At 33.3% G+C, this 13,298-nt stretch overlaps 1 protein-coding gene across 1 annotated transcript in view; it reads left to right on the forward strand.

Moving 5' to 3' along the window:
- LOC115225879 overlaps positions 1 to 6,827 on the forward strand; it is an 18,725-nt gene extending 11,898 nt beyond the window's left edge. Inside the window, exons 4-5 of the mRNA XM_029796872.2 lie at positions 1,732 to 1,904; positions 6,027 to 6,827. Coding sequence (XP_029652732.1) covers positions 1,732 to 1,904; positions 6,027 to 6,302 — 449 coding nt within the window. The 3' untranslated portion in view covers positions 6,303 to 6,827. The remainder of the gene's footprint in view (positions 1 to 1,731; positions 1,905 to 6,026) is intronic.
- The last annotated feature ends 6,471 nt before the right edge of the window (positions 6,828 to 13,298 follow it).

Below are 13,298 nucleotides of genomic sequence, written 5' to 3' on the forward strand. Positions count from 1 at the left end.
TGAAACAAGTAAAAGAGTAAAGAGTATACAAAATGCACAAAAAAGCGACACGTTTGCATTATGTTATATATACAATAATAATAAAGGACGTTATATAGACCTCTTTGACTAAAGTTAGAGAAGAGGTGCATATTATACACAAGGTTTAGGTTTTTCAGAGGTACAGCCCCCTAAAAATTCGCTGCGTATTATACTCAAGGGCAGACTATACTCAAGGATTTACGGTATATATTTTTAAATGTTAATGACTTCAGAAATATTATGAAATTTAAGAAAATTCAAGTATCATGACAAATTGTTTCAAAACTTAAAGTATGTAAAATAATTTATTTCATTATATTTAATAATAAATAGATTATTTACATGTCTCCATTAATGCAAAAAAATAATTTAAAGCAATGCAGAAATTAAGCTACAATCTCAGGTGAAAGAAAATTCCTTTTCTCATCTTTGATCTCATTGTTTGTTTAAATCTGATGTGTGGTATATGGAACATAGCAAAAATCAGTGCTGGCTATAATCTCTATGGAATATCTGTTGATAACCTTAACAAGTAATGTAGTAACACTGCTAACACAGTAGAACACATGGTATTGACTCAAGGCGGCGAGCTGGCAGAAACGTTAGCACACCGGGTGAAATGCTTAGTGGTATTTCGTCTGTCGTTACGTTCTGAGTTCAAATTCCGCCGAGGTCGACTTTGACTTTCATCCTTTCGGGGTCGATTAAATAAGTACCAGTTACGCACTGGGGTCAATATAATCGACTTAATCCCTTTGTCTGTCCTCTCTGTGTTTAGCCCCTTGTGGGTAGTAAAGAAATAGCATTGACTTATAAAAGATTTAATATACTTTATAGTATATTGTGGTTGTGTAACGAAATACCACATACCTACAAATCATTGGTATTTACATACCAATTCCAGGAATGCTTTTAATATGTAAATTGGTATATCCAGTAACTTTATACCGCTGTGTGTGGTGGCTATTTAAGTAGTGTGTTTGAGAATGATTAATGGTTTAGATAGATGCTGATGAAGGGACAAAACCCGTCAAAATATGGCATATACACTCATTACCTGTTTCTTATCTTCGATCTCATTATTAGTTTATATCTGATGTGTTTTATACGAAGCGTAACAAAAATCAGTACTGGCTGTAATCTCTATGGAATATCTACACTTTTACTCTTTTACTTGTTTCAGTCATGTGACTGTGGCCATGCTGGAGCATCGCCTTTAGTCGAGCAAATCGACCCCAGGACTTATTCTTTGTAAGCCCAGTACTTATTCTATCGGTCTCTTTTGCTGAACCGCTAAGTTACGGGGACGTAAACACACCAGCATCGGTTGTCAAGCAATGTTGGGGGACAAACACAGACACACAAACATATACACACACATACATACATGTATATATACATATATATGACAGGCTTCTTTCAGTTTCTGTCTACCAAATCCACTCACAAGGCTTTGGTCAGCCTGAGGCTATAGTAAAAAACACTTACCCGTGGGACTGAACCTGGAATCGTGGTTCGTAAGCAAGCTACTTACCACATAGTCATTCCTACAACTATTATCTGTAGAATTAATCTTAAAAGTGCACTGCTAACACAGTAGAACACGTGGTATTGACTTATAAAATCATTTAATATATTTTATATTATATCACGGTTGCATAACGAAATATCATGTAACTACAAGTCATGTTTTGATTTTATCTCCAACAGGTGTCTGGATTCTGGTTACTTTGATGCCAACTTTAATTCTGAATTATAAAACTGTTGACAAACCTCTTGGACATCAAGACTATGCTGGCTGGACATTATGGGTAATTGGGTTTTTGTTTGAATCCATCGCAGACTACCAGAAATCTAAATTCCGAGCAAAACCATCAAACAAGGTACAAACTACTTTTGTTCTCTCTATCTTCCCTATCTTCAGCAGATAATGTGTATGTATGTATTTATGTATTTGTGTGTATATATATATATATATATATATATAATATATATATATATATATGTATATATATAGAGTAGATGAACCTTAGCGACTGAAGAAGGGGTTTTTCGTTGTGCTAATTGTCCTGTACTACTCCATTTTTTCTTGTCCTGTTCCTTGGTTTGTGTCTATGTTTTTCGTCTCTCTATGTGTTCGACGTCTTTTTGGTGGTGTCCTGTACACATATATGCGTGTATATGTACATGTAGAGGTAGGTACGTACATATATGTTTATATATATGCATATGTTCTATTCTTTTATTATTATATTATACGACTAACGCCGCACCCCTTAAGTAAGATTGTTCTGTATATCAAGTTAGCCTTGATATTAACTCTCACGCGACTCTGCATCTTTCTTTCTTTCTATCCCATTCCCTTTTTCGTCTTTTTTCCCTCACTTAACTTGTCTCTTCCTCTCTCTCTCCTTCTCTCTCATTCTCATCTCTCTCTCCCCTCACCATTCTTCATGGTCTCCTCGCACCATTCCCCTTCTTCTTGCTCCTCCTCCCCCATTCCCGTCGTCCATCTGCGACGATACTTCCGTCGTAACTGCTATCCTGTCTTTTCTCGCCCGCCTTCTAAGGCTACTGGTCGACTTTCCTCCTCTCTCGTCGTCCACTATAATCCAGCGTTTGCAATACTTTTTTCGTCTGGCGTAAACAGCCCTTCTTATCTTCTTCTCCTGTCCTGTCTCTTACTGTTATATATTTATTTTTCCACTGTTTATATATATATTTGTTTTACTGTTTATTTGTTTGTACTGTCGTTACCGTCTTGCTTTTTTTACCATTTTTTACCATTTCCCCTCTGCGAAAAGATCTCAGAATTTTAATTGATTTGCTTTTCGCAGGAAGGAAGTTTCTTCGAAGATACGGTCTCGCTTTTATCCTTCGAAACGTAGAGTAGATGAAACCTTAGCGACTGAAGAAGGGGTTTTTCGTTGTGCTAATTGTCCTGTACTCCATTTTTTCTTGTCCTGTTCCTTGGTTTGTGTCTATGTTTTTCGTCTCTCTATGTGTTCGACGTCTTTTTGGTGTCCTGTACACATATATGCGTGTATATGTACATGTAGAGGTAGGTACGTACATATATGTTTATATATATGCATATGTTTTATTTTATTTATTAATATATATATATATATATATAATATATATATATATATATAGGCGCAGGAGTAGCTGTGTGGTAAGTAGCTTGTTAACCAACCACATGGTTCCGGGTTCAGTCCCACCGCGTGGCACCTTGGGCAGGTGTCTTCTTCTACTATAGCCTCGGGTCGACCAAAGCCTTGTGAGTGGATTTGGTAGATGGAAACTGAAAGAAGCCCATCATATATACGTATATATATGCGTGTGTCTGTGTTTGTCCCCCTAGCATTGCTTGACAACCAATGCTGGTGTGTTTATGTCCCCGTTACTTAGCGGTTCGGCAAAAGAGACCGATAGAATAAGTACTGGGCTTACAAAGAATAAGTCCCGGGGTCAAGTTGCTCGATTAAAGGCGGTTCTCCAGCATGGCTGCAGTCAAATGACTGAAACAAGTAAAAGAGTAAAGAGTATATATATATATATTTAAAAAAGGAGATGTGGACACGAGTTGTGATATATAAAAAAAGGAAATGAAGAAAATGCTGACAAAATAATTTAAGTAATTTAATTAGGTGAAAGTTCCTTTTACCGGTTGCGCATTTGTTATGCTTATCAAAATATTTTTTAAGAGAGATAGAGTTCCTTTCTGATAGATTTTTTTCCTCTTATCAGAAAGGAACTCTATCTCTCTTAAAAAAAATATCTTTGATAAGCATAACAAATGCGCAACCGGTAAAAAGAACTTTCACCTAATAAATCACTTAATTACTTAAATTATTTTGTCAGCATTTTCTTCATTTCCTTTTTATATATATATATATATATATATATATATATATAATATATATATATATAAAAGTAGATAATGGTACAACAAGGCACCGATATTTACTGGAAAATAGCAATCGTAATAAATACGACGCTATTGTATAGCTTCACTGCGTATATACAAGCAAAGACATGTGTGTGCACAACACATGAAAAAAAAATTTGTCTTACCTCTAGGAAGAACATATGAAAAACCTAGAATCGGATAATGTAGGACCGGTTTCTGACTCTTCAAATACGTTTGACAACGTAAATTTGATTAGTCTTCATCAGCTGCATATACCTAGACAAAATTTCAAATGTTGCCACATCAATGCCAGTACATTCGTCTGAACGCCAAAACGTTAACAGAACATATATATATGTATGTATATAAATATGGGGTTTTTCACGCTAACTACTTGATAAATTCTTATAAAGATTTTATCCTATTTTTAAATGGTAAATTTAACCGGAGTATATTTAGTACTGAGTTTTTATTGCGAATAAACACATTTGTACCGAGATGCAATTTGAAAAAGCCCGCCTTTTACATAGAAGTATAAAGATTGAACCTTTCTATATGCTACGCTGGATACATTGGGTGTTCATCTAGTATGTTGATTTTTATTCGTTCATTATAATCTTGAAATATGCTCACACTGACGATTAAAAAGTGTATTTCTGCACTAATTATGAAATCATATGATTTGCTACTGAATTCTGTTTTTAAAAGGCTCACTTCAAGAGTTGCATCCCCTCGCATTCGATACGATGTGTTTATTTATTTTGGTAGTTTTGACTTTAAGCGTCCCTTCTAGTGTGTGGCATTTATGTATAGTAATGCCCTCTATATAATATTTTATATATACAGGGTTGGGGAAAATAAGTAGGTATTAAAAATCTCTCTATATATAAACGACAAAATGTCTGTATGTGTGTCCTTTATACAAATCCCCAATTTTTCAGTTAGAGGGCTAACACTTTCTATGGTCATTCAAAATTGTCCAAGGGTGGTCGTGCACATCTTTACATTTCCCCAGTCAACCTGCAAAGCCATTAAAAAATCAATAGAAGTGACTTTTTTGTGAATTTTCTATCCAAAACCCAATCAAAATGCCTGAAACTTGATAAGCCAATTGAATGCCAGCTAGCTGTATGTGATTGGTCAGAGATTTGGACAGTACTCACATATATGTGTGCATGCATGCAGCTGTATATGCATGCACTAGCATTATGACCCGGCGTTGCCGGGTCATAGTGCTAGTTAGTAATAAAATCCATATTCCTTTTACAAATTTATTGAATCAAATGATACATGTTCTTTATTTCATGGGAAAATTAATATAAATCTTCATATTTTAACATAAGCACCAGTGGCATCAACTGGTTTCCTCAAACAGCCAGGGAAAGAATGAGCAACCTCCTGAAGGACATTTATCTTGGATATAATTGAGAATCTCCTGTATGCGATTGGTGTTATGTCATCCCACCCTTGCCACTCCAGAGGAATTTTTCAAACAATTCCGGCCAATCTTCATACCAACATAGCAAAATTTCTTATGCAGTATTAACACAGCACAGCTTCTGCACTTTACGCATGCACAGGAGTGGCTGTGTGGTATCTAGCTTGCTTACCAACCACATGGTTCCGGGTTCAGTCCCACTGCGTGGCATCTTGGGCAAGTGTCTTCTGCTATAGCCCCGGGCCAACCAATGCCTTGTGAGTGGATTTGGTAGACGGAAACTGAAAGAAGCCTGTCGTATATATGTATATATATATATATATATATATGAATATATATATATATATATATATGAATGTGTGTGTTTCTGTGTCTGTGTTTGTCCCCCTAGCATTGCTTGACAACCGATGCTGGCGTGTTTACGTCCCCATCACTTGGCGGTTTGGCAAAAGAGACCGATACAATAAGTACTGGGCTTACAAAGAATAAGTCCCGGGGTCGATTTGCTCAACTAAAGGCGGTGCTCCAGCATGGCCACAGTCAAATGACTGAAACAAGTAAAAGAGAGTTACCACTAACCCAGTACAAAGTTTCTTGAACAGTATAAAGACCCCCAAAATTCAACTAATCAACAAAATTTTGTTTTTCTTTCAGGGCAAATATATCCGGAGTGGACTTTGGAGCATATCACGGCACCCAAATTATTTTGGAGAAATTCTGTTGTGGCTTGGGTTGTACACAACTGCACAAAATACTATGGAAGGGTATGAAAACTTGAGCGTTTTCTCCCCAATATTTGTGGCCTTTCTGCTCATAAAAGTGAGTGGTATTCCCCTTTTAGAGAAATCAGCATTTGAGAGATGGGGCACGAGCCCTTCATATGTGGATTACGTTCAATCCACAGCTAAGTTGATACCATTTATTTGGTAGATTTTTTTTTAGGCATCTTTTTTCTTTCTGTCAGATATTATATGTAAACTAGATGACGGTGACCCGCTCTACGTGCAGGTGAGGTTGTGGTTGTTACTTTCTGTTTCTTATCGCCACATTCTTCCTCTTTGTTTCTCTATCCCTCCTTATTTTCCCACTCTCTTACTCTTCCCTTCTTTGTTACGGTGCTCACGTTTTAATAGGTTTCTTTACATATGAAAACTGTTAATTTTAAAAGGCGTATTGCAGTTTGTTGATTTTTTACCTAATTTTTTTATCCGCTTTCAACACATGGAGTAATCAGTATGATATTTTCTATTTGTTATTTTAATTACTTTTTTAATGGTACCAAAGTTTTAATGGGTTTGTTTTCATTTGAAAACTTGTTAATTTTAAAATCGACCCTTTCCCTCGCTTTTTCTTACTCTATCTATCTCTCTGCCATTTATAAAAAAAAGTAGCAGTATCGCCCGGCGTTGCTCGGGTTTGTAAGGGAAATAACTATAAAGCATTTTTAGAGAGTTATAGCCAAAAAATGGAAAAAAAATTATGGTAAATTTTTTTTTTTAGTTAAAAAGTCGAGTTGCGTCCCCTAGACAGTCTGTGGTTTGTGTTTCTGATTCTCGACCCCATGTCGAATTTATCGATTTTTTTCAGAACTGGGGGAACTTTTCAAAATTTTCGCTGCGTTAGTTTTGAATTATGACATTGGGCTATGTGTGTGTCAAGTTTCATCAGAATCGGTTGAAAGCCGTGGTCAGGGTGAGGGTACAAGCAAACAGACACACAGAAACACACAGAGACAAACTGCCGTTTATATATAGAGAGATTAGATTTATGCGTTTAAATTAAATAAATTAACTCTCCAAATTCAAAACAAAGGTAGCAAATGTAATTTATGGATTATGCAATTAAATTTAAATTACCAGATCAACTGAAATTAAATGAGCCTAGAAGAAAATGATTGATCAATTAATTATGTCGAGTTCTTGGGCTTTACCCATTGAGTGAAGGTAATAGGGTATCATGGATGAGTTCATTCAATTGATCCCCATTGAATTGAACAGGTCGACTGGAACAGGAAGAATCTATCAGACTGAATTACCCTGAAATGTGGAAATCATTTCTGTGCGGTTCTTTCTGCAATGGCATCTTCTCTGTAAAACAGTTCAAATGTTTTGAGCAGTTTTGGCAAATTTTGGAACCTTCATTGAAGGCGAAGTAAAAGCAAGTGTCAGAAATGCTCAGCTTCCTCTTCCAAGTTTCAAAAATGATAAACAAAAGTCGTTGAGAAAGAACAGAATTATAAAATGAAAATTCATAAAACACTGATAAAAATATTTTTTTGCTAATTCAAACAACAGTGAAAGAAACAAATTTATCTGACAGCCCAGTATCTATCTATCTATTTACCTACTTATCTATCAATCTATATCGATCTATCTATCAATCTATATCGATCTATCTATCTATCTATTTATCTATCTATATCTCTATCAATCTATCTATATCGATCGATCTATCTATATCTATAAATTCATCTATATCTATATCTATCAATCCATCTATCTATCTATATCTATCCATCTATCTCTATCAATCTATCCATCTATCTATATCGATCAATCTATCTCTATCAATCTATCTATCGATCTATATCTATCTCTATCAATCTATATCTATCTATCTATCCATCTATTTATATCGATCTATCTATCTATTTCTATCAATCCATCTATTTATATCGATCTATCTATATCTATCTCTATCAATCTATATCTATCTATCTATTTATATCGATCTATCTATCTATTTATATCGATCTATCTATTTATATCGATTTATCTATCTATCTATCTCTATCTATCTATCCATCTATTTATATCGATCTATCTATCAATCTATATCTATCTCTATCAATCTATATCTATCTATCTATCCATCTATTTATATCGATCTATCTATCTATTTCTATCGATCTATCTATCTATATCTATCAATCTATCTATCTCTATCTATCTCTATCTATATCGATCTATCTATCCATCTGACTGACATGATGTCACATTGGCTCCACAGGTAATTCCTTTTTTCAACCTTCTATTGCACACATTTTGCTCAAATCTTTGCATACAAGGTGTCTAAAGCAACTTAGCTCAATTTGAGAACTTCGATTCTAGCCTGTTTCTGAGTATTATTAATGTTAACAATCTCCATATAAAACAGTATAATTTATAAATATAAATGCACATGTGTATGTATATATGTGTGTGTGTGTGTGTGTACACACATAGATTGTAGTGAACTGAGATCTGTTCATAGACCCAATATAGTCTTTGTTTTGAATTTGGAGTACACAATCACAACCTCCCCCTTTCTCAGTCAAGCACGTTATCTGGACATTCGGATCTTTTCCTTTTCAACGGCACTTTGTAACATAATTTCTAGGTAACTAAAAAGTTTTAAACTTCGTATACTGGTAGAATGTGTTTATAAAACATCATTTTCTGAAAATGTCACCGATCTATTGCATTTCAATCTGTTTTAGGGTTAGGGGTAGAGGAAGGATAGCTTTTTTCTTCACAAATGTAAATAAACCCAATCTGTTTCTTAAAGGAGGGACATATTCATTATGCACAGAATGTTATTTACGTCAGTGGAGGTAATTGATTGGTTAAAATTGCTGAAATGCAAGAAATTTTAGATGAAATATCTTACAAACTATAGAATTTTCTCAATAAAGCCAAGAGAAAATGATGTTTTATAAACACATTCTACCAGTATACGAAGTTTAAAATTTTTTAGTTACGTGGAAATAATTTAAAAAAACTGCCGTTCAAACCGAAAAGATCCATAAACCCAATCTGTTTCTTAAACGAGGGACATATTCATACGGCACAGAATGTTTTTTTTTTATCTCAATAGACGTCATTGATTGGTTGAAATTGCAGAAATTGAAGAAAAAAAAACAACAAATATCTTACAAACTATAGAATTTTCTCAATAAAGCCAAGAGAAAATGATGTTTTATAAACACATTCTACCAGTATACGAAGTTTAAAACTTTTTAGTTACCTAGAAATTATGCTACAAAGTGCTGTTCAAAAGGAAAAGATCCGGAAATTCTCTCTAAGATTATATGGTGGATATATTTTAAATATATTTACAATTTTTTTTTAGATTTATTAATAGTTTACTAAGGGAATTTTTTTTTCCTTGGTATATTTTGACGGTTTCTTTTCGTTAATGTTTATTGCTATATATTTTTTATACATGTACAATTAAATATATATATTTTATATGGTGAATTTTGGGTGGTTGTTTTGTTATACCAAAGTCTAGTCCTGTTTTTTTAACAGGTTTCAACGGGTTTTTTTGCATGTAATGTACTGGTAATTTTCTTTCATTTCTAAAATCAGTTTTAAAAGGAGATATATCTAATTTTGTTTGCGGGTTTGTTGATTTTTTTTTTAAACCTAATTTTGTAGTAGTTTTCAACACATGGGGTAGTCATTATATTTTTTATTTGTTTTATATTTTTTATGGTGCTCAAGTTTTAATGGGTTTCTTTACATATGAAAACTGTTAATTTTAAAAGGAGTATTAACCCTTTAGTGTTTAAACTGGCCAAATCCGGCCCTATATTCTACATGCTTTATATTGAAACTGGTGATATCTAGCTTCTTACACCTAACCTACAATGCCATTCTAAAAATAAACAATCGTATCATTGAAACCTCAAAGCTGTAAGATAATCCAGGATTAATCCAAAACAATTTGAGTGAAAAAGTATTACATTTAACAGAGTAATCTGAACACTAAAGGGTTAACCTGTGAGATATGTGATTTTGTTTGCAGTTTTGTTGATTTTTTTTAACCAAATTTTTTTATCAGCTTTCAACACATGGGGTAATCATTATATTTTTTATTTGTTTTATATTTTTTATGGTGCTCAAGTTTTAATGGGTTTCTTTACATATGAAAACTGTTAATTTTAAAAGGCATATTAACCTGTGAGATTTGTAATTTTGTTTGCAGTTTTGTTGATTTTTTAACCGAATTTTTTATCAGCTTTCAACACATGGGGTAATCATTATTATATTTTCTATTTGTTTTATATTTTTTATGGTGCTCAAGTTTTAATGGGTTTCTTTACATATGGAAACTGTTAATTCTAAAAGGAGTATTAACCTGTGAAATATGTGATTTTGTTTGCAGTTTTGATTTTTTTACCAATTTTTTTTATCAGCTTTCAACACATGGGGTAATCATTATTATATTTTCTACTTGTTATGGTGCTCACGTTTTAATGGGTTTGTTTACATATGAAAACTGTTAATTTTAAAAGGAGTATTAACCTGTGAGATATGTGATTTTGTTGATTTTTTACATAATTTTTTATCAGCTTTCAACACATGGGATAATCATTATTATATTTTCTATTTGTTATTTTAATCACTTTTTTAATGGTACCAAAGTTTTAATGGGTTTGTTTTCATTTGAAAACTTGTTAATTTTAAAATGGACACTTCGATATCTTTGTCTTAAAATTCACACAAAGCTCAAATAAAAGAGTACTAAAATACACAGATAAGTAGAGTGAGTACACGGCTTTGCTTAGTACTTAACAACAGCTATAGTCACTAATACTATCTGCTGTAACTAATGAGAGAAAATTAATTTTTTTTTTTTACTTGTTTCAGTCGTTTGACTGTGGCCATGCTGGAGCACCATCTTTAGTCGAGCAAATCGACCCCAGGACTTATTCTTTGTAAGCCTAGTACTTATTCTATCGGTCTCTCTTTTGCCGAAACTGCTAAGTTACAGGGACGTAAACACACCAGCATCAGTTGTCAAGCAATGCTAGGGGGACAAACACACAAACACATATATATTATATATATATATATATATATATATATATATATATACACGACAGGCTTCTTTCAGTTTCCGTCTACCAAATCCACTCACAAGGTATTGGTCGGCCTGAGGCTATAGCAGAAGACACTTGCCCAAGATGCCGCACAGTGGGACTGAACCCGGAACCATGTGGTTGGTAAGCAAGCTACTTACCACACAGCCACTCCTGCGCCTAAAACTTTTTTTTACTAGTTTCAGTCATTTGACTGTGGCCATGCTGGAGCACCACCTTTAGTCGAGCAAATCAACCCCAGGACTTATTCTTTGTAAGCCTAGTACTTATTCTATCAGTCTCTTTTGCCGAACCGCTAAGTTACGGGGACGTAAACACACCAGCATCGGTCGTCAAGCGATGTTGCGGGGACAAACACCGACACACAAACATATTCAGCAACATATATATATGTGTGTATATCTCACGTTGTGAGAATTAAAAATAATAATTTTGTAATTAACTCGCTAATTAAGTAATTAAATTAGTTTTGATATCAGTCCATTCCAAATGCACTAAAACTCACTTGGGTTAAATTTCTATATTCCTATTTTCATTGTCCATCATACACTGACCCCATATGTTCTATTCTTATTCTCTATAAACACAAACTTTTAATCCCAAAACTGTGTGCAATTCCCAGGACAGTATGACATTATGTTTTTATACCTTTCTATTTTATACCCATGTGTCCCATATTCTATTACCTATGTTATAGCTCATATAATATTCATTATTTTATTTCCCTGTATTTTTTATTATTGTTACACAGGTTATTTTATGTGAATTTTTTAATCCAGATTTATAATTCACGCCTTATTGGATATTTAACCCCTTCGTTACCAACCCGGCTCTGGCTCTGTAGTACAAATGTCTTGTTTCCATAAGTTCTGAATTAAAATCTTCCACCAAACCTTAGTCACAATTTATGTCCCTAACACCAACTTAATGCTAAGTTATTTTTACTAAATTCTTTGTTATATTTATATACACCAAACATCTCAGCAGAAATATGGTAACAAAAGGGTTAACAAATGATTAATTTAACCCTTTTCATACCAACCTGGCTGAAACTGCCTCTGGCTCTGTTGTACAAATGTCTTGCTTTCATAAGTTCTGAATTAAAATCTTCCACCAAACCTTAGTCACAATTTATGTTCCTAATACTAGTTTAATGATAACTAAGTTATTTTACTAAATTCTTTGTTATATTTAAAATTAATTGAAAGAAACACCAAACATCTCAGCAGAAATATGGTAACAAAAGGGTTAACAAATGATTAATTTAACCCTTTTGATACCAACCCACCTGAAACCATCTCTAGCTATATAGTACAAATGTTTTGTTTTCAAAATCTTCCACCAAACCTTAGTCACAATTGATGTTCCTAACACTAGTTTAATGATAACTAAATTATTTTACTCAATTCTTTGTTATATTTATAATTAATTGAAAGAAACACCAAACATCTCAGCAGAAATATGGTAATAAAAGGGTTAACAAATGATTAATTTAACCCTTTTCATACCAACCTGGCTGAAACCGCCTCTGGCTCTATTGTACAAATGTCTTGTTTTCATAAATTTTGAATTAAAATCTTCCACCAAACCTTAGTCACAATTTATGTCCCTAACACCAACTTAATGATAACTAAATTCTTTATATTTTTAAATAATTGAAAGAAATACAGAGCATCTCAAAATAAATATGGTAACAAAAGGGTTAAGATGACTGTAATCTTGACAATCCTCACAAATTTATTTCAAACATTTATATAATAAACCTTTCCTTCCCAAATTTAATTTTTATACACAAACTTCAACATTTTAGCTTTATGAGGTGTTTTTCATTCTACTCGGGGGTCAAATTTTCCTGCGTTGTTGGAAGTTGCTTTACTTAAATTTGAAAATTTTTACCTTTTAATCTCTTTTTTCATCCAGAAATTTTTATTCTTTTTCTTTTTTATTTAATTTTTTTATTTTTGTATTGGCCATTTATTTTAATATATGTCAGCAGGTGTGTGCTTTAATGAGGGTGTTTTAATTGCAAATATAAAAACCTGAAATTTACAGGTCATTGT

The sequence above is a fragment of the Octopus sinensis genome, linkage group LG28 (assembly GCF_006345805.1).
Source record: "Octopus sinensis linkage group LG28, ASM634580v1, whole genome shotgun sequence".
NCBI classification, from domain to species: domain Eukaryota; kingdom Metazoa; phylum Mollusca; class Cephalopoda; order Octopoda; family Octopodidae; genus Octopus; species Octopus sinensis.